General features: G+C 44.4%; 1 protein-coding gene across 2 annotated transcripts in view; it reads right to left on the reverse strand.

Moving 5' to 3' along the window:
• Window positions 1-22,496, reverse strand: part of LOC138676345 (uncharacterized) — a 69,034-nt gene that overhangs the window by 18,211 nt on the left and 28,327 nt on the right. For both annotated transcript variants that reach the window (XM_069765542.1, XM_069765543.1), the window contains exons 8-9: window positions 22,275-22,392; window positions 19,198-19,318 (exon numbers count right to left, since the gene is read on the reverse strand). In XM_069765542.1, the coding sequence (XP_069621643.1) occupies window positions 19,198-19,318; window positions 22,275-22,392 (239 nt within the window). The remainder of the gene's footprint in view (window positions 1-19,197; window positions 19,319-22,274; window positions 22,393-22,496) is intronic.

Consider the following 22,496-nt stretch of genomic DNA (forward strand, 5'->3'; position numbering starts at 1 on the left):
CCGAAACCCGCCTAATGGAGGTGATGCCACCAAAAACGCCACCTTTTAAGACAGAATGGACAGGGAAACCTCTCGGAGCGGTTCAAAGGGAGAACTCCTCTGGGCTTCCAGAACTAGATTGAGATCCCAGGGGTCCAAGTGTCCGGTAAAAGTTAGCTCCTCCTCCGCAGTGTACACCCCACCGACTGGAACTAGGTTAATTAGTTTTTAGCTTAGTGTCATTTCTCCAGGCCGGATTTGACGCTGGTCTAGACCTTAGTTTTCTAAAGGGCCAGGTATCAGCACTTTCCATTCTTTTCCAGAAAAATCTGTCCACCCGTTCTTCGGTCAGAACTTTTCTTCTTCTGGAGAAATGACACTAAGCTAAAAACTGATTAACCTAGTGCCGGTCGGTGGGGTGTACACTGCGGAGGAGGAGCTAACTTTTTTCGTGCATAGTGTCAGCCTCCCAGTGACAACAGCATACACCCATGGTTCTTGTGTCCCCCAATGAGGCGATAGAGAAATAGGATCTTATCTGAGTAACAACGTTAAAAGAATTGCACAACTGGGCTCACCTGGTTGGGTTGTGCTTAACCCCTTCCCGACATGCGCCGTACTAGTACTGCTCTGCGGGAACGGAGTTCCCGCAAACCACAGTACTAGTGCGCTGGCATGATCGCGCGGTCTCACAGTGAGCACTGCGGCGATCGCTTGCGGGTGTCAACTTTATGTGACAGCCGACACCCCGCAGCAATGCCCACGATCGGCGCTAGCGCCGATCGTGGGCATTTAACCCCTCTGATGCCGCTATCATTAGTGACAGCGACATAGAGGGGCATTGCGCAGGGACGGGGGCTCCCTGCGCTCTCCCCCGGAACAACGTGATGCCACTGAGGTGGCTTTGAAAGCCTCTAGCACTGCCTGTCAGATCGTTGATCTGACACAGTGCTATGCAAAGTGTCAGATCAGCGATCTGATGAAATATAGTGATGTCCCACCTTGGGACAATGTTATAACGTAAAAAAAAATAGAATGTATATAAAAAAAATAAAAAATCCCCAAACAAAGAAAAAAATAAATACATATTTTCCAATAAATCCATTTATGTAAATAAAAATAAAGTACACATATTTGGTATTGCCGTGTCCGTAACGACCCGCTCTATAAAACGATCCCACTAGTTAACCCCTTCAGTGAACACAGCAAAAATAAAAAAAAAAAACGAGGCAAAAAACAATGCTTCATCATCATACTGCCGAACAAAAAGTGCAATAAAATGTGATCAAAAAGATGGATATAAATAACCATGGTACCGCTGAAAACGTCATCTTGTCCCGCAAAATAAAAGCCACCATACAGCATCATCAGCAGAAAAATAAAAAAGTTATAGCCCTCAGAATAAAGCGATGCAAAAATAATTATTTTTTATATAAAATAGTTTTTATTGTGTAAAAGCGCCAAAACATAAAAAAAATGATATAAATGAGGTATTGCTGTAATCGTACTAACCCGAAGAATAAAGCTGCTTTATCAATTTTACCACACGCGGAACGGTATAAACGACCCCCCTAAAAGAAATTCAGGAATTGCTGGTTTTTGTTCATTCTACCTCCAAAAAATCGGAATAAAAAGTGATCAAAAAATGTCATGTGCCCGAAAATGGTACCAATAAAAACGTCAACTCGTCCCGCAAAAATCAAGACCTCACATGACTCTGTGGGCCAAAATATGGATAAATAATAGCTCTCAAAATGTGGAGACGTAAAAACTAATTTTTGCCCTAAAAAAAAAATCATCTTTTAGTGTGTGACGGCTGCCAATCATAACAATCCGCCAAAAACAACGCTATAAAAGTAAATCAAACCCCCCCTTCATCACCCCCTTAGTTAGGGAAAAATAATAAAATTTAAAAAAATGTATTTATTTCCATTTTCCCATTAGGGTTTGGGCTAAAGTTAGGGTTAGGGTTGGGGCTAAAGTTAGGGTTTGGATTACATTTACGGTTGGGATTAGAGGTGTGGTTAGGGTTATGGTTGGGGTTAGGGGTGTGTTTGGGTTACGGTTTCAGTTAGAATTGGGGGGTTTCCACTGTTTAGGCACATCAGTAGCTCTCCAAACGCGTTATGGCGTCTGATCTCAATTCCAGCCAATTCTGCGTTGAAAAAGTAAAACAGTGGCCCTTCCCTTCCGAGCTCTCCCGTGCGCCCAAACAGGGCTTTACCCCAACATATGGGGTATCAGCGTACTCAGGACAAATTGGACAACAATTTTTGGGGTCCAATTTCTCATTGGGAAAATACAAAACCGGGGGCTAAAAAATAATTTTCGTGGAAAAAAATAATTTTTTATTTTCACGGCTCTGCGTTATAAACTTTAGCGAAACACATGGGAGTTCAAAGTTCTCACAACACATCTAGATAAGTTCCTTGGGGGTCTAGTTTCCAATATGGGGTCACTTGTGGGAGTTTCTACTGTTTAGGTACATCTAGGGCTCTGCAAACGCAACGTGACGCCCGCACAACATTCCATCAAAGTGTGCATTCCAAAACAGGGCTCCTTCCCTTCCTAGCTCTGCCATGCACCCAAACGGTGGTTCCCCCCCCACATATGGGGTATCAGCGTACTCAGGACAAATTGGACAACAACTTCTAGGGTCCAATTTCTCCTGTTACCCTTGGGAAAATAAAAAAAATTGCGGGCTAAAAGATCATTTTGTGGAAACAAAATGATTTTTTAATTTTCACAGCTCTAGATTCTAAACTTTAGTGAAACAATTGGGCGTTCAAAGTTTTCTCCACACATCTAGATTAGTTCCTTATGGGGTCTACTTTCCAAAATGGTGTCACTTGTGGGGGGTTTCCACTGTTTACGCACATCAGGGGCTCTTCAAACGCGACATGGTGTCCTATCTCAATTCCAGCCAATTTTGCATTGAAAAGTCAAACGGCGCTCCTTCCCTTCCAAGCTCTGCCATATGCCCAAATAGTGGTTTACCCCCACATATGGGGTATCGGCGTACTCAGGACAAATTGTACAACGACTTTTGTGGTCCAATTTCTCCTGTTACCCTTGGTAAAATGAAACAAATTGGATCTGAAGTAAAAATTTTGTGAAAAAAGGCCCAGCGCCTGCACACTGCAGTACTTTGCTCTGCCCTCAACAGGGCAGATAAAGTACGCCTGCGCAGCAGCCGTGGCAGGAAGAAAAGAAGAGGACGTTATCGCATGAAGATGGGAGGTGCCGGACCCGAACCGCGACACCCATCGGACCCAAACCGAACCGGGACCGCCCCTGGGTGAGTATAATCTAACTCATTTTTCTTATCTTTCAGGGTACATCGGTGGCTTATCTACAGCATTACAGAATGCTGTAGATAAGACCCTGATGCCGGTGGCCGCAGCTCAATCGCCAATTTTGGGGTGACAGGTTCCCTTTAAAATGAACCAAGGATTCATCCGCGCAATGTCCCTTTGGGGTACGTACACTTCAGCAAACTTTTTGCTGAAGTGATCGATGACCGGCCGAACTTTGATCAGACGGTCAAAGTTGGTGTCATCTCGTGCGGTACACTGCATTATCGGTATAATTTAGGAATTTGTGGATGGCCTTAAAACGAGTCTGTGACATGATCATTCGGAACACTGGAGTGTTGTATAAAATATCAACACTCCAATATTGCCAAAGTAATGGCTTATTCAGGAGCCCCATATGAAGGACCAGCCCCCAAAACTGCATCATTTCAACTGCGTCTACAGGAGACCATTTAGAAAATGATGAACTGGGGTTTTGCGCCAAAAATTGCCGAGCATATAAATTAGTTTGCTCCACCATGATCATAAAATGATGAAAAGAGATCGTGCAGGGATCGGAGATCAACACTTACAGTTGTAGTCTCTCTTGTTTCTTTCTTCAGCAGGAATTGTGGTGTCACAGGCTTCTGTAGCACCACAAGTCACAGTACAGGAGGAGATCTGGCAGTGTGACCGCTCTGCAGGAATCATCAGCTAGTGTGAGGATTCCTGCAGAGCGGTCACAGACAGGTCAGAGACAGGTCACGGAGCAGTCACACCGCTGCTGTGACCTGTCATTAGTGGGATCGATGATCACATCGATCCCACCAATCAGAAGTGATGCTGGTGTTGCTAGACACTGGCCTAGGATCAGAGCTCACAGATGAGATCCTAGGCAGGTCACCAGCAAGTGACCGGCAGGGCACAGAGAGGTCATACCATGGCTGTGCCCTGTGATTGGCGCGATCAACGATTACATCGATAACGCCAATCAGCAGCTTCAGGCCTTGCTAGGCATGTCCTAGGCACCGGCCTAGTATCGCTGGTATTACAGCAACGATCCGGGCTGGTACCGGCAGGGCAAAGCGCGGTAACACTGCGGCTGTGCCCTGCGATTGATGTGATTGTCGATCGTGCCAATCTAAGCAGTTTTGGCTGATGCCAAACTAGGTACTCGATCCTAGCCTGGGACCTCAATGTTTCAGCCAATCTGACTGGCTGAAACAAAGAGAAAGGCTGCGTTTGGCTGTTCAGAATTGAACAGCCAATCAAAGCGATCAGGAGGCAGGAAGGGGGAGGAAGCCGCCAGGGATGCAAACACCATCTTCCCTGAGCTAAAATGGTGTCGGAATTTCAATGCGATCATCGCGACTTAAGTCTCAGTGTCACATTAAAGGGCACGACGTACTATCCCGTCCATGGTCATACGGGCCCGGGTCACATGGACAGGATAGTACATCGGATGGCAGAAAAGGGTTAAATTCCATTATTTTTACACTTTGTCCCACTATGGGACACTCATTTTGTGCAGGCTGATCGCTTCTATAGCATGCAAATCTATAGGCACCAAAGTGTCTGTCATGTGATACCTTCCTTTGGTTGGGCATCATAGAAGACTGTGATTTCAAAAAATGAAATTATGAAGTCGATCAGTGAATGCCATAATGAAAAAAAAAACACCACAATTCTGTTGTTTTGGTCGCTGCAATAACACAAAAAGATGCAATAATAAGACATCAAAAACATAGCATAGTATGCAGCCAAAAAATGTATAAATAATTGTCTAAATGACAACACTAGCTTGCCACGGAAAAGACAAGCTACATTGATTGTGATTTTAAAAAAATTACTGTTCTCAGAAAATCAATCTCAAACCAATTTAATTTATTTTTTATAAAATTCCTAACTTTAACCCTTTAACGTCCGAGGTCAGATCCCCTGCTTTGATGCAGGGCTCCGCGGTGAGCACGCATCAAAGCCGGGACAGGTCAGCTGTTTTGAACAGCTGACATGTGCCCGTAATAGGCGCGGGCAGAATCGCGATCTGCCCGCATCTATTAACTAGTTAAATGCCGCTGTCAAACGCAGACAGCGGCATTTAACTACCGCTTCCGGCCGGGCGGCCGGAAATGACGTCATCGCCGACCCCCGTCACATGATCGGGGGTCGGCGATGCATCTCCATTGTAACCATAGAGGTCCTTGAGACCTCTATGGTTACTGATCGCCTGTGGCTGTGAGCGCCACCCTGTGGTCGGCGCTCATAGCACACCTGATTTTCAGCTACATAGCAGCGAACAGCAGATCGCTGCTATGTAGCAGAGGCGATCGGGTTGTGCCTGCTTCTAGCCTCCCATGGAGGCTATTGAAGCATGGCAAAAGTAAAAAAAAAAAAGTTGAAAAAAAATGTTAAAAAAATAAAAAAAATATATAAAAGTTTAAATCACCCCCCTTTCGCCCCAATCAAAATAAATCAATAAAAAAAATATAAAATCTACGCATATTTGGTATCGCCGCGCTCAGAATCGCCCGATCTATCAACTAAAAAAAAGCATTAACCTGATCGCTAAACAGCGTAGCGGGAAAAAAATTCGAAACGCCAGAATTACGTTTTTTTGGTCGCCGCGACATTGCATTAAAATGCAATAACGGGCGATCAAAAGAACGTATCTGCATCAAAATGCTATCATTAAAAACGTCATCTCGGCATGCAAAAAATAAGCCCTCAACCGACCCCAGATCACGAAAAATGGAGACGCTACGAGTATCGGAAAATGGCGCAATTTTTTTTTTTTTTTCTTTTAGCAAAGTTTGGAATTTTTTTTTCACCACTTAGGTAAAAAATAACCTAGTCAGGTTTGGCGTCTATGAACTCGTACTGACCTGGAGAATCATAATGTCAGGTCAGTTTTAGCATTTAGTGAACCTAGCAAATAAGCCAAACAAAAAACCAATGTTTTTTTGCAATTTCACCGCACTTGGAATTTTTTTCCCATTTTCTAGTACACGACATGCTAAAACCAATGATGTCGTTCAAAAGTACAACTCGTCCAGTAAAAAATAAGCCCTCACATGGCCAAATTGATGGAAAAATAAAAAAGTTATGGCTCTGGGAAGGAGGGGAGCGAAAAACGAACACGGAAAAACAAAAAATCCCAAGGTCATGAAGGGGTTAATGACCAAAGGTATTTTTTGTTTTGCATTTTCATTTTTTGCTCCTCCACTCCCGAGAGCCATATTTTTTTATTTTATGGTCAAAATGGCAATGTGAAGGCTTGTTTTTTTGTGGGACAAGTTGTACTTTTGAATGACAGCGTTGGTTTTAACCCCTTAACCCCCAAGGGTGGTTTGCATATTAATGACCGGGACAATTTTTACAATTCTGACCACTGTCCCTTTATGAGGTTATAACTCTGGAACGCTTCAACGGATCCTGATGATTCTGACAATGTTTTCTCGTGACATATTGTACTTTATGTTAGTGGTAAAATTTCCTTGACATTACTTGCGTTTATTTGTGGAAAAAAACGGAAATTTGGAGAAAATTAAGAAAATTTCACAATTTTCCAACTTTGAATTTTCATGCCCTGAAAATCACAGTGATATGTGACACAAAATACTTAAGAAGTAACATTTCCCACATGTCTACTTTACATCAGCACAATTTTGGAATCAAATTTTTTTTTTTGTTAGGGAGTTATAAGGGTTAAAAGTTGACCAGCAATTTCTCATTTTTACAACACCATTTATTTTTTTAAGGACCGAATCACAATTGAAGTCACTTTGAAGGGTCTATAGGATAGAATATATCCAAGTGTGACACCATTCTAAAAACTGCAACCCTCAAGGTGCTCAAAACCACATTCAAGAAGTTTATTAACCCTTCAGGTGCTTCACAGGAATTTTTGGAATGTTTAAAAAAAAAATGAACATTTCATTTTTTTCACCAAAAATTTACTTCAGATCCAATTTGTTTTATTTTACCAACTGTATCAGGGGAAATTTGGCTCCAAAAGTTGTTGTGCAATTTGTCCTGAGTACGCGGATACCCCATATGTGGGGGTAAACCACTGTTTGGGTGCATGGCAGAGCTCGGAAGGGAAGGAGCGCCGTTTGACTTTTCAATGCAAAATTGGCTGTAATTGAGATAGGACGCCATGTCTCGTTTGGAGAGCCCCTGATGTGCCTAAACAGCAGAAACCCCACAAAAGTGACCCCATTTTGGAAAGTAGACCCCCCTAAGGAACTTATCTAGATGTGTGGTGAACACTTTGAACCCACAAGGGCTTCACAGAAATTTATAATGTAGAGCCGTGAAAATTAAAAAATATTTTTTTCCCACAAAAATAGGGATTTTTGTGTATTCACCGTAAAATCCTTTTCTCCGAGCCATTCATTGGGGGACACAGACCGTGGGTGTATGCTGCTGCCACTAGGAGGCTGACACTAAGTGATACAAAAAAAGTTAGCTCCTCCCCTGCAGTATACACCCTCCTGCTGGCTCTCAGCTAACCAGTTCGGTGCAAAAGCAGTAGGAGATCAATAATAACATAGAGAGTATAGTATATCAAATTATATATGAGAGTATAGCATGTAAAAATAAAATATATATATATGAGCATAGCATGTGAAATTATATATGAGAGAATAGCATGTTAATTATAAAAAACAAGTACAAACTAATAACAGGGCAGGAGCGGTGTCCCCCAATGAATGGCTCGGAGAAAAGGATTTTACGGTGAGTACACAAAAATTTCTCCTTCGCCTCATTGGGGGACACAGACCGTGGGACGTCCCAAAGCAGTCCCTGGGCGGGAACAATATCAGGGCAGACCCTGTGTAACGCCACTTACAAGTGCGCCACCGCGGTCTGCAGAGTCCGCCTGCACAGACTCACGTCTGTGGAGGTCTGGGAATTATGGTGCTTCAAGGGTGCATGCGGGCTGGATGAACCCGCAAAGCTGACAGATGCGCTTTGCTGACGCCTGGTGCCTAGAACTCAAGGAACCTCGATCGATAGAGTGGAGTGAAAATAGGCTGACGTCTAACACGGAAGGACTTCTGGATGTGTAAAGAATCCACCAGACTAACATGGCCGAAGACGCGGCTAAGCCCTTCCTGAAAAACGCCAAGAAGCCCAAATGAGGTGTCCATCCTCTCGAAGGACGCCGTCCTCGACACGTACTTGCTCAGGGCTCTCACATTGTCCAGGGAATGGAGCACCCATTCCGTTTTGTGGACTGGAGCTTAAAGAGAAGAAGGAAGAACGATGCCCTCGTAACAGTGGAAGTACGATACCCCCTTGGAAACAAGGGATGGGGACGGACTGAGGACAACCTTGCCTTGATGGAAATAAGGAAAAAAGATCTGAAGGAACAGAGAGGCCAGTTCTGAAGACTCGTCTGAATTGACCTGGACAACGCGGATGTCGAGGATCACTGGGGCCTTCCTGTTTCCTAAACACCCTCGGAACTAGTGGGAAAGGCGTGAAGGAGCTGGTATGACAGAAGAACCAGAGAATGCACAACGATGGCTATTGGGTCTCGAAGCCAAATCATGAACTGGAGCACATTGGCGTTCAGGCTGGACACCATCCGATCTACATCTGAGTGCTCCAGTGAAGGTAGACATGTTGGGAGACTTCCGGATGAATTTCCCACTCACTTGAGGTGAGATCCTGGCTTAGGAGAAGCTGCCACCCAGAGCTGTACTCCTGGAATGAGTACTGCCGAGATCACCGGATGATAGATCTCGGCCCATCAGAGAGGGTGAGGTACGTAGGTCAAGGTGTCTGACTGCGGGTACCTGGTAGATGTATTGCACAGTCGTGATAATATCTGACTGAATTTGGGTGGGGAGACCTGCCAGAGCATTGGGCCTGCTGCAGGCGCAGAGGTACCGTTGGGATCCCCAGAAAGAACTGATCGGGAGACTGGATTCCCGAAATAACCAGAGGCCTTGAGCTGGGACGCTCCGTAGTTCCTAGCAACCATTGAACCAGAAGAATGGATCTTCCCCGGATGAGAAACACGCTCAAAGATTATCCTTTGGAAACCTGTTTGACCTGTAGAAAAAAACAAGCGGAGTGAAGGGAACTGCCTCCATTGCTATTATTCTACTGAAGGATACTCATAGCAACTCGGATGGAATGGGGGCAGGTACTGATTGGGGCTGAAATTCAGCCCTGTCTTGAGGACCCGCGTCTATTAACGACATAGCAGAAGAGATAGCCCATGACCAGACAAGCCATTCTGGCATTTGCCAGAATTGCCTGATGGCCATTCCGGCCCAGAAAGAGGGAATGGGTGACCAAGTGCGGGGGCTCCCTGTTGAAGGACCTTGTTTCAAGGGAGGACTCTAACCCTTTGGAGGTGTCCAGGATCGTCCTTAAAAAAGGATATCTGCTGGGCTGGAAATGAGGAAGACCTGTCTGAGTCTATCCGCTTGCCCAGGGGAGGAAGGGTATTGTAAGGTACATATGTATATAGACGGGTTCAGCGTAATCCTGGAAGGACAGTTGGAAGTCGACCAGATAGGAGAGAACGGCCACGTACCCAGAGTGTCAGAGGGGCATGACAGCTGTCATGAAAATGGCAAACACTTTGGGAGCAGTAGCAAAGCCGAAGGGCAAGGTCGTGACTTGTGAAGGTAAGCATCCCGAATGTCGATGGATGCCAGGAAAAAACTCCAGCTTTTCCTATTGAAGTGATGGCCGAGTGGGGGAACTCCATCCAAAGGAGGATGACCTTTTCAAAGCTTGTTAGAAATTAGAGTTCCAGGATCGGTCTTGCCTTTCGGTCCTCTTTTTGGAACCAAGATCCCTTAGATCTAGACTGTCCTGGACAACCCTTCCACTGTTGGTTGGCTCCATAGATAGGACCCTGCTATCCTTTGTGCCCATGTGGGGAACACTCCCAATTATTTACCGAATAAGCGACCACTCTGTAAGGGAGTGATGACAGAGGCTTTTTTTTTTTGAAACGCAGAGTATGCTTCCGTTCTCTGATCCATAAAGCTGGATGAAATGGGATTCGCTGCAGACAGCGTCGCGCAACTAGCCGCATTCAAAGAGGCATGCACCAGAAAAGCCTCCCGCTCAAGAGATTCGAATGGCCCGCTGTACTATCTCCGGAGGAGAGATAATTGTTCTGAAACAAACATAGACCAACACTGGAACCATCAGTAACAAAAAAACTTCATAGACCAAGCACCCTATGGTGAGGTGTATAGCATATTGTACATAGGACACTCCTATGTGTTGTGGACACTACTCAATCTTTTTGTAAATGAAAGAAGCTAAGGTGTCCGACCAGTAGACCATTGGTCTGGTAACCCGTGTGGGCTAAGGAAGGGTAAAGCGCTGAACTCGATGCCGCAAGACGGAACGAGTCATTGTCTGACAGTCAGTGGCATTTTTAAAAGATGATCCATCTGGCAGGAAAACCGGTAGGCGCCAGGTAGCGAAGTGCGCGGTTGCATCCGCCAGTGAGGAGAATAACCCATCTCTTGAGTTGCTGCCGTCTTTGAACGTGCAGAGATAAAAAGGATGAACTCTCAATCAACCAACCTCTTAACAGGGAGGTGGAGAAGAATCGTCCGCCTCCTCGCATCAGCCGCTAAATAGTGACGATGCAGAGGGGAACTGCTCGGACGTCAAAAAGAAAGGCATCTGTACAACTACGGGGATCAAGTCCTCTGGAGGGCCGAGTTGACATCAGGTCCGGTGGTAGCAGAGTATACGTAGAGGGGACACTCCATGCGCTCATTTGATGATGATGACGTGAGGAGATCGGTGTCCTTTGAAGGACCCGTCGCCCAGAGTATACATGAAGCGACCACTCCATGTGCTCTTTTGACGATGGTGTGAGGAGATCGGAATCGTTTGAAGGACCCGTCGCCGCGAGTATACGTGGAGGCAATACTCCATTTGCTCATTTGATGCTGGTGTGAGGAGATCGGTGTCCTTTGAGAGACCCGTCGCCCAGAGTATACGTGGAGGAGACACTCCATGTGTTCCTTTGATGCTGGTGTGAGGAGATCGGTGTCCTTTGAAGGACCCGTCGCCCAGGGTATACGTGGAGACAACACTCTGTGCTCATTGGTGCTGGTGTGAGGAGATCGGTGTCCTTTGAAGGACCCGTCGCCCTTAAAAAAAAAAAAACAGTTAAACCAGGCATGGCATCTCATGACGCTTGAAGAAGAGTCTGTTTCTAGAGCAAGTCCATTTGCGATTATTCATTGGTGTTTACCTTTGGGCTACCATGGTGCTCGCCAGTGAGTCGCTTATCCGGACGCTCGCTGTCCAGGAAAATTGCAAATGCGCTACTAAGGGTTTCCATTTTTGAGGGACCCTGGGTGATCTAGAGGAAGACCTTGTCAAATTACAGAGATTGTGGCCTAAATGGGCGAATCGATCCTGTTCTGAGGCTCTGGGGTATGATAAGTCCAGATCCAAGGCGATGTCTGATTTATATGCGGAGTCTTGTTCCTCTAGAATACATGTGGCCGCTGCTAGCCTAAAGCTCCCATGTAGGGGAGGATCTATGTATATTGGTCTTGCGAGCACTTCAAACCTGAGGGTTCAATCTCTTGTCAGAGAAGCCATGGATTACGCCAGATGCGAAGCCCCTTGGGGGGAGCTAGGTACTCTGGGAAGAGCTGGGATCTGTGGTGGCGGTGGAGGCTCTTGTGCTCATTTGAGCTAAGTACTCTGTTAAAGGCGGCCGGCTTCTGGCTGGTCATGACTTTAAGAGCAGAGAGAGAAAAAAAAAAACTGGTCATGAGTCTCTTTAAACTAGGAAATCTTTAAGACAAGGGAATGCTGGTCATGTGTCTTTAAGGCCAGGGAAAAACTGGACATGTACCTATAAGCCCAGCGACTATTGGACATGCGCCTTTAAGACCAGGGAATGCGGTCATGTACCCTTAAAACCAGGAAATGCTGGGCGAGTGCCTTATAGACCAGGGATTGCCAGTCACTTGCTGGTCATGCGCCTTTAAGACCAGAGATTGCAGGTCGTAAGCATTAAACAAAACGGAACGCTAGTCCCTTTTATGCTGCCGGTGCATACGGGGAAGGGGTGCGGAGGGAGGGATTGCTGTCTCCTTACCTGGATTCTGAGTCCCCCTTCTGGAATAGCGCTGTTTTCAGTACTGAATACCGCCGGTGCGTGCAGCAGCCACTTCCGGATGAGCTTGTGTCCGGAAATGACAGGAGGAAGAAGATGGCCGCTGAGAATAGAGTGCTCGTCCTGAATGAGAGGCGCCTGAATAAGGAGGCGGAGCCTGAAGCGTGGCCTAGCAAGGGGCAGAGATCCGGGTTGCGGCCTACACAAACCCAAAGCCGGGGGCTACATTTTTGAAGCCAGCCGGCACCGAACGAGGGAAAACGGGGAAAGAAGCCGCCGATTGCGTAGAGCCCTCCACCGCTCGAGCCCCGGCACTTACCGCAGTCTGCAGCTTTGTTCAGCAGGTCAGCTGTTGTTTGGACAGTGCAGGGATAAGAAAAGTCCTCAATCCATCGTCCCTTTGGAGGTGGAGAGGAACCGTCCGCCTCCTTGTACCATCCTCTTTTCGTGGTGGTGCAGTGAGGGCTGCTCGGACGCCACGCTGGAAAGTGCCTCTGAACAGCCGAGGGTAAAACCTGGTGGGCAGGGCTGAATGTCCGGCAATAGGCCTGGCTGCAGAAGAGGATACTGGAGGAGACACTCCAGTGCTCGTCTGATAAGGGAGGGGGGAGATCGGTGCCCTTGAAGGGGCCCGTCGCCCCTAGAATCAGCTCAGGCAGTGGCTTCCCATGTCGCAGGAGAGGATACGGAGAGGTAACACTCTCGAGCTCGCCTGTTGTTGGTTCGGGGAGATCGGAACATGAAAGAATCCGTCGCCCCATTCATCCGTTGTAAAGGTAGAAAGAGTTTTTGGGGTCTTAATAGCAGACCAGTCAGTGTGCCTCCTACGGACACTAAGCAAGAACTGGTTAGCTAAGAGCCAGCAGGAGGGTGTATACTGCAGGGGAGGAGGGTGTATACTGCAGGGGAGGAGCTAACTTTTTTTTTTATCACTTCGTGTCAGCCTCCTAGTGGCAGCAGCATACACCCATGGTTTGTGTCCCCCAATGAGGCGAAGGAGAAAAGATCGTTTAGCCCCCAATTTTGTATTTTCCCAAGGGCATCTGGAGAAATTGGACCCCAAAAGTTGTTGTGCAAATTGTCCTGAGTACGCGGATACCCCATATGTGGGAGAAAACTACTGTTTGGGCGCATGGCAGAGCTCGGAAAGGAAGAAGTGGCGTTTTGGAATGCAGACTGATTGAATGGTCTGCGGGCGTCACGTTGCGTGTGCAGAGCCCCTGATGTGCCTAAACAGTAGAAACCACCCACAAGTGACCACATATTGGAAACTAGACCCCCCAAGCAGAGCCGTGAAAAAAAAGAAAAAAAATTTCCACAAAAATGATTTTTAGCCCCCAGTTTTGTATTTTCCCAAGGGTAAAAGGAGAAATGGGACTCCAAAAGTTGTTGTCCAATTTGTCCCGTGTGCGTTGATACCCCATATGTGGTACCGCTGTTTGGGCGCACGGCAGAGCTCGGAAGGGAAGGAGCACAGTTTTACTTTTTCCACACAGAATTGGATGGAATTGAGATAGGACGCCATGTTGCGTTTGCAGAGCCCCTGGTGTGCCTAAACAGCGGAAACCTCCCAATTCTAACGCCAACCCTAATCCCAACACACCCCTAACCCTAACCACACCCCTAACCCCAACACACCCCTAACCCTAATCCCAACCCTAACCACACCTATAACCCCAACACACCCCTAACCCTAATCCCAACCCTAGCCATACCCATAACCCTGACACATCCCTAACCCAACCGTAAACGTAATCCAAACCCTAATCACAACTCTAGCCTTAACCCCAACTTTAGCCCCAACTCTAACCCTAATGGGAAAATGGAAATAAATAAAAAAAAATATATATTATTATTTTTCCCTAAGGCGGTGATAAAGGGGGGTTTGAGTTACTATTTATAGCGGGTTTTCATGTTTGGCAGCTGTCACACACTAAAAGACGCTTTTTATTGCAAAAAATATTTTTTGCACTACCACATTCTGAGAGCAATAATTTTTCCATATTTTGGTTCACAGAGTCATGTGACGTCTTATTTTTTGCGAGACGAGTTGACGTTTTTATTGGTACCATTTTCGGGCACATGACATTTTTTTAAAGCTTTTTCTTCCGATTTTTGTTAGGCAGAATGAACAAAAACCAGCAGTTCGTGAATTTCTTTTTTTTTTTGGGGGGGGGGGAGCGTTTATACCATTCCGAGTTTGGTAAAATTGGTTTTATTCTTCGGGTCAGTACGATTACAGCGATACCTTATTTCTATCTTTTTTTATGTTTTGGCGCTTTTATACAATACAAACTATTTTATATAAAAAAAATAATTATTTTTGCATCGCTTTATTCTGAGGACTATAACATTTTAATTTTTTTGCTGATAACACTGTATGGCAGCCAGTTTTTTGCGGGACAAGATGACGTTTTCGGCGGTACCATGTTTATTTATATCCGTCTTTCTGATCGCGTGTTATTCCACTTTTTGTTCAGCGGTATGATAAAGCATTGTTTTTTGCCTTTTTTTTTTTTTTTTTTTTTTACAGTGTTCACTGAAGGGGTTAACTAGTGGGACAGTTTTATAGGTCGGGTCGTTACGGACGCGGCAATACTAAATATGTGTACTTTTATTGTTTTTTTTTATTTACATAAAGAAATGTATTTATTGGAACAATATATATAGATATATTTTTTTAATTTAGGATTTTTTTTTTTTTTTATTACACATGTAAATATTAATTTTTTTTTACTTTGTCCCAGGGTGGGACATCATGGTATAGTGTCAGATCGCTGATCTGACACTTTGCACAGCACTGTGTCATATCAGTGATTTGACTGGCAGTGCTGCAGGCTTGCCAGGCCTGGAAGGCCCCCAGCGGCCATCTTGGATCCAGGGATGCTCGGAACAGCGCGATTACATCGCGTTGTTCCAAGGGTCTCAGGGAAGCACGCAGGGAGCCCCCTCTACGCGCAATGCTTCCCTATGCCACTGGAATGCTGTGATCATTTTTTATCGCAGTGTTTCGGGGGTTAATGTGCCAGGAGCGGTCTGTGAAGGCTCAGCTGTAATAATCAGCTGATACCCGGCCGCGCTCCCCCCGTGAACGCGGCCGATCGCCTATGACGTACTATCCAGTCCCTGGGAATTATGTCCCAGGTCACCTCGATGGGATAATACGTCTAATGGCAGAAAGGGGTTACCATATCGTGTACTGGAAACGGAAAAAAAAATTCCAAGTGCGGTGAAATTGCATAAAAAGTGCAATTCCACAGTTGTTTTTTTACCATGTTCGCTAAATGCTAAAAGTGACCTGGCATTATGATTCTCCAGGTCCTTACGAGTTCATAGACACCTAACATGTCTAGGTTCTTTTTTATCTATGTGGTGAAAAAAATTCCAAACTTTGTAAATAAAAAATTTGTGCCATTTTCTGATACCCGTAGCGTCTCCATTTTTTGTGATCTCGGGTTGGGTGGGAGCTTATTTCTTGCGAGTTGAGCGGACGATTTTAATTATACCATTTTGGTGCAGATACGATCTTTTGATCGCCCGTTATTGCACTTTAATGCAATGTTGTGGCAACCAAAAAAAAAGTAATTCTGGCGTTTTGACTTTTTTGCTCGCTAAAACGTTTAGAGTTCAGGTTAATCCTTTTTTTTTATTGAGTGATCAGGCGCTTCTGAACACGGCGATACCAAATATGTGTATGTTTGATTTTTTTTATTTTATTTTGAATTGGGCGAAAGAAGGGTGATTTGAACTTTTATATTTTTTACATTTTTTTATATTAACTAGTTAAATGCCGCTGTCAAACTCTGACAGCGGCATTTAACAAGCGCTTCCGGCCATCGGGCCGGATATACGTGCACTGCTGACCCCGTCACGTGATCGGTGGTCAGCAGTGCGTCGGCATGACAACCAGAGGTCTCCTGAAGACCTCTATGGTTGCTGATGCCAGATTGCTGTCAGCACCACACTGTGGTCGGCACTCATAGCAATGCTGTAATTCTACTACATAGGAGCAATCTGAGCTTAGCTTCTATGAAGCAGAGGCGATTGAGTTGTTGCAGCTTCTAGCCTCCCATGGAGGCTATTGAAGCATGCCAAAAGTAATAAAAAAAGTGTTTAATAATATGAAAAAAATAAAAATATAAAAGTTCAAATCACCCCCCTTTCGCTCCATTCAAAATAAAACCTGCACATATTTGGTGTCGTTGTGTTCAGAATCGCCCGATCTATCAATAAAAAAAGATTAACCGAATTGCTAAATGGCATAGCGAGAAAAAAACGGAAACGCCACAATAACGGGGTTTTTTGTCGCCGCGACATTGCATTAAAATGCAATAACGGTCGATGAAAAGAAAGCATCTGCACCAAAATAGTATCATTAAAAACATCAGCTCAAATAAAAAGCCCTCACCCAACCAGAGAGCCCGAAAAATGGAGACGCTGCTGGTCTCGGAAAACTGCGCAATGTTTTTTTTTAGCAAAGTTTGGAATCTTTCTTCACTACTTAGATAAAAAATAACCTAGTCATGTTAGGTGTCTATGAACTCGTACTGACCTGGAGAATCATAATGACAAGTCAGTTTTAGCATTTAGTGAACCTTGCAAAAAAGCCAAACAAAAAACAACTGTGGGATTGCACTTTTTTTGCAATTTCACCACACTTGGAATTTTTTTCCCGTTTTCTAGTACACGACATGGTAAAACCAATGGTGTCATTCAACACTACAACTCGTCTCGCAAAAAATAAGCCCCCTCATGGCCATATTGACGGAAAAATAAAAAAAGTTATGGCTCTGGGAAGGAGGGGAGCGAAAAACAAAAACGCAAAACCGAAAAAAGCTCTGGGGGTTATTGTTACTTAATTTACAGTTATGCATAAAAGTTTACATACCCCGGCAGAGTTTTTGCTTTCTTGGCCTTTTTTCTGAGAATATGAATGATAACACCAACATTTTTTCTCCACTCATGGTTAGTGGTTGGGTGAAGCCATTTATTGTCAAACTACTGTTTTTTCTCTTTTTAAATCATAATGACAAACAAAAACATCCAAATGACCCTGATCAAAAGTTCACATACCCTGGTGATTTTGGCCTGATAACATGCATAGAAGTTGACACAAATGGGTTTGAATGGCTACGGAAGGCAACATCCTCACCTGTGACCTATTTGCTTGTAATCAGTGTGAGTGCATAAAAGGTGAGTGAGTTTCTGGGATCCAGTCAGACTCTTGCATCTTTCATCCAGCCACTGACGGTTACAAATTGAGGGTATGTGCACACGTTCAGGATTGCATCAGGATTTGGTCAGGATTTTTCATCATTATTTGTAGCCAAAACCAGGAGTGGGTGATAAATGCAGAAGTGGTGCATATGTTTCTATTATACTTTTCCTCTAATTGTTCCACTCGTGGTTTTGGCTACAAATACTGATGAAAAATCCTGACCAAATCCTGATGCAATCCTGAACGTGTGCACATACCCTGAGAGTCATGGGGAAAGCAAAAGAATTGTCAACGGATCTACGGGAAAAGGTAGTTGAACTGTATAAAACAGGAAAGTGATACAAAAAGATATCCAAGGAATTGATAATGCCAGTCAGCAGCGTTCAAACTGTGATTAACAAATGGAAAATCAGGGGCTTTGTAAAAACAAAACCACGGTCAGGTAGATGAACAAAAATTTCATCCATAACTGCCAGGAAAATTGTTTGGGATGCAAAGAAAAACCCACAAATAACATCAGCTGAAATATAGGACTCTCTAAAAACTAGCTGTTTCCAGATGCACAATAAAGGAGGCAATTGAAAAAAAATGGGCTGCATGTTCGAGTCGCCAGAAGAAAGCCATTACTGCGCAAATGCCACAAAGTATCTTGCCTACAATACGCAAAACAGCTCAGAGACAAGCCTCAAAACTTCTGGAACAAGGTAATTTGGAGTGATGAGACCAAAATTTTACTTTTTGGCCACAACCATAAATGTTACATTTGGAGAGCGGTCAACAAGGCCTATGATGAAAGGAACACGATTCCTACTGTAAAGCATGGAGGTGGATCGCTGGTGTTTTGGGGATGTGTGAGCTACAAAGGAATAGGAAACTTGGTCAAAGTTGAAGGAAAGATTAATGCAGCATGTCATCAGCAAATACTGGAGGCAAATTTGTCATTGGCTAAAGCAGAACAAAGTGAAGGTTCTGGAGTGGCCATCTCAGACTCCTGACCTCAATATCATTGAGCCACTCTGGGAAGATCTCAAGAGTGCAGTTCATTCTAGACAGCCCAGGAATTTACATTAACTGGAGGCTTTTTGCCAAGAAGAGTGGGCAGCTTTACCATCTGAGAAAATAAAAGAACCTCATCCAAAACTAATACAAAAGACCTCAAGCTGTCATTGATGTTAGAGGGTGCAATACACGGTATTACGAAATGGAGTATGTGAACTGTTGATCACGGTCATTTGAAAAAAGTTTTGGTGTTATTCATATTCTCTGAATGAGAAAAAAAAAATAGGCCAAGAATGCAAAAATTCTGAGGGGGGGGGGGGATGGAGTAAACTTTTGAGCACAAGTGTGTGAGAAAACATGATTATATACATGTCAATGTTTTAAGATCGAACTAGACATACTCAATAATTATTGCTAACACGGTCAATAAATAAGATCTCCAAAATCAGTGTGTGTGTGTCGGGGTTTAGGATAGTGATCTGATCATTAGCTATCGGATTAGATTACTTTGAAATGGGACAGCATGTCTTAATTTTTTGATATGCTATAAATATAGAATAAATAGGAATATAAAAGCTCACCTCAGCCAACGGTAGCTCTTTCTATAATGTATACAGGCACCTCGGTCAGGAAGAGGTTTCCCAGGTTGTATGGAAGGATCTCTCACAGCTTTCTTTCTCATATATCCTGGATTTTTGTTACCTGTAACAGAATTAAAGATGCAAATACGTATTACAATTTTCATTCACAATATTAAAATGGCATGCCTAATATTTTGTAATTCTCTCTCGCGCCACCAAAACAGTTCTGCCCTATCAAGACATGAACCTAGTAGACCCGTGATGGCGAACCTATGACATGCGTGTCAGCACTGACACGCGTAGCCATTTTCGATGACAAGCGACCGCATACAGAGAAGTATGGGGTCGCATGCCGAGAAGGACGTTTCATCCTCGGCTCCCGCATGGCCAGGTGCAGTAGCCGATGAGAAAACATTTGCTGTAGTGCAGTGCAGATACTGTGCTGGAGGTCTGTAGGCCAAAACAACAGAACTCCGGCACAGAGCGTCTAGTTCTGGTACTTCTGGTTAGGACGTTAGGGGGATCTTTGACCTGACTTCTGGCCAATGGAGCAGGGAGCAGCGGAATGCCATGGGGGACGCACCTATGGGGGCCCTGTGATTGCGATTACCAGCAACCACATAACCACAGCAACCATCATCCAATCTACTGTTCTGGGGTGTTGTGGATTTCTAATTGACCATAAGAACTGAGATAAGTGATGAGGAGACTGGGAGAGGCGAGGGCCTGTTCTATGGGTGCTGTTTCCCGCCATTAGAAACAGCGGCAGCCATCTTAATTTACATAAGGAACACCAACTTGCAGCACGGTACAATATACTGCGTAGGAAATGTGGATTATGTCCGCGCTGTCTTAGCAATGAAATTCCAGGGGATGATGGAGTTAAACGGTGGTTTATTTGTATGTGGTAGGTTCTGAAGAAGGGGTCTAAATGACCTTGAAACGCGTTGAATAAACGACCGTTAAACTCCATCATCCCCTGGAATTTCATTGCTAAGGTTGCGCAGACGTAATCCACATTTCCTACGCATATTGTACTACATGGCCTATATTTATAAATGCTTTTACTCTGCAATATCAGGTGAGCAGTTTTTTGGAAGCTCTGCTGTCTATTTGTGGGATAAGACCCTATTTTGCGCTTTTTGTCTCCCTTTCTTTTAAATCTTGCAGCAAAATGCAGACTCCATGTCACCACTATTACTGTTGTGCATCCTTAGTAACCCCCATTTCTACTTATTAACCCTGCCCTTTCCTAAAAGACAGTTACATGTGCCATCTTGTGGTCAGTTAGGCTAGCTAATCCATAATTGCCTGCAGGGCTAACAGGCTATCTATATCATTCTATCTTCTGTCACTGCCCTCCTGATGGAGAACCCCAAAAATTAAAAAAAGGTTAAGTAAAGGAACTGGTAGTATCTGTAGCAGACCCCTTCAAGAGACTTGAACCAAGATGTGTGGCATTATGGAAAAAAATGGCAGATCATTTTGCGTTCTATGTACTGAAACGGTAGTAAGCAGAACGTGGAATATAAATAGACATTTTGAAACTAATCATTCCCAGCTCTTGAAAAAAAAAAAGTGAGGATGAAAGGAAGGAATACACATCCAGGCAGCTACACCTTTACAAAAGAGCCAATCTAATTCCATCCTTAAATTTGTAAAAGGCTCAACAAATTTAACATCTGCAAGTTTGAGCATTGCTCACTCCATAGCTCAGCATGGAAAAGCACTCAGTGAGGGAGATTTTATTAAGCATCCCATCATTTTTAATGGTTTCCGCAACTTTTATGCACATGTTGCGTTTTCGGCAAAAAAAAATGCATACGGAAAAATACGCAGCATGTTCTCTAATTTTGCGGATTTTAAGCGGATTTCCCACTATATTATTGCATTGGGAACCTCCAGAAAAAAACGCGACAAAAACCTCAGGACTTTCTCAGGAAATTTCTGCATACTTTCCGGACGTGTGCTCATACCCCAAGAAGCGAGGCCGTGCCCACAGCACGGGCTCTGGCCGGGAGTATGTATAACGCATGCATACCCTCCGGTCCTGGCTCAAAAAACGCCAAAAACCTGCAGCGCACAGTGCATGCACTGAGGGGATTCATAAGTCTGCAGTCACGCAGAGTAACAGCAGACTTATCGATTTGGACCGGACAACCCCATTAACTATAATGTATAAGCATGCTGGAACTTGCCACAGAGTTTCATAATGAAGCTTAACAACATGAACAGCAGGACACAAGGTTCCCTGCAGCACATTTGCCAGAATCTTGGTGGCATGGCTTTCCCAGGTAAGCAATGAACATAGTAATTTTTGTACAGGGTTAAGCCATGCTAATCCCTCTGCGATAGCTCTAGATGCACTTTGTGTTCCATAACTTTTCTATTTTTCCTTGGTCACCCACTACACTTTTGTCAGCTTGTCCTTCCTTGTGTGGTACTTACTTTTGGTAGGTGCTAACCACTCCATACTAAGAAACCCCCACAAGACCTGCTCATTGGAGATGCTCTGACCTACTTGTCTAGTCAGCATTAATTGGCACTTGTCAATGTCACTCACTTCCTAACGATTGCCATTTTTCCTGCTTCGAACTTGAAGAACTTGCAGATCATTAGCTACCCAATGTTTCCCCACCTGTTGACAGACACCAGTCACAAGATAATCAATGAAATTCACTTTTTGATCTTCTCCTCTCTGTCTGTGATTCCCCGGCCCCTCCACCTGCTTCCAGACTGTGAGTAACTGCCTTTTTAGTGACCTACCTTCTCCGTATGAAATCTCCACATTAAACAGAAGAAGCAGGCGGTGGGGCTAGGGAATCACAAACAGGGAGGAGAAGACCCGGTGTACAGTCCGGCCCCTGTGCACCAAACTCTAAGTAGCAGAAACCTTCAAATGCTGATTAGAGAAGAACCACAAAGTGAATTTCTTCACCAAATGTATCAATGTTAACAGTATTACAGTGCCATTACAGCCATGTCTTTACTTTATGATACAAAATCGAGCTGAGAGGTTCATTTTAAAATATTATTTCTATTAAACCCCCAAATCTTATACAACAATTGCATCATACCGATATCCTTCCCAGTGAAACGCTGAATCTTTTGAAATCTGGTTGCTTCAATAATAATGCTGAGCTTGCTGTGACACTGGGCACAATTCAAGTCTTTAGTTTTGCCATAAGAGAGACTCTGCAGAACAAGTAAAGAGAAAAAGAGATGACACAACCATTAACTGAGGGAGAAAAGAGCATTGGATATTGTAAAATTGTCTCATCTACCCTTTCCTATTTTGG

This window comes from Ranitomeya imitator, chromosome 4 (assembly GCF_032444005.1).
Source record: "Ranitomeya imitator isolate aRanImi1 chromosome 4, aRanImi1.pri, whole genome shotgun sequence".
Taxonomy (NCBI): Eukaryota; Metazoa; Chordata; class Amphibia; order Anura; family Dendrobatidae; genus Ranitomeya; species Ranitomeya imitator.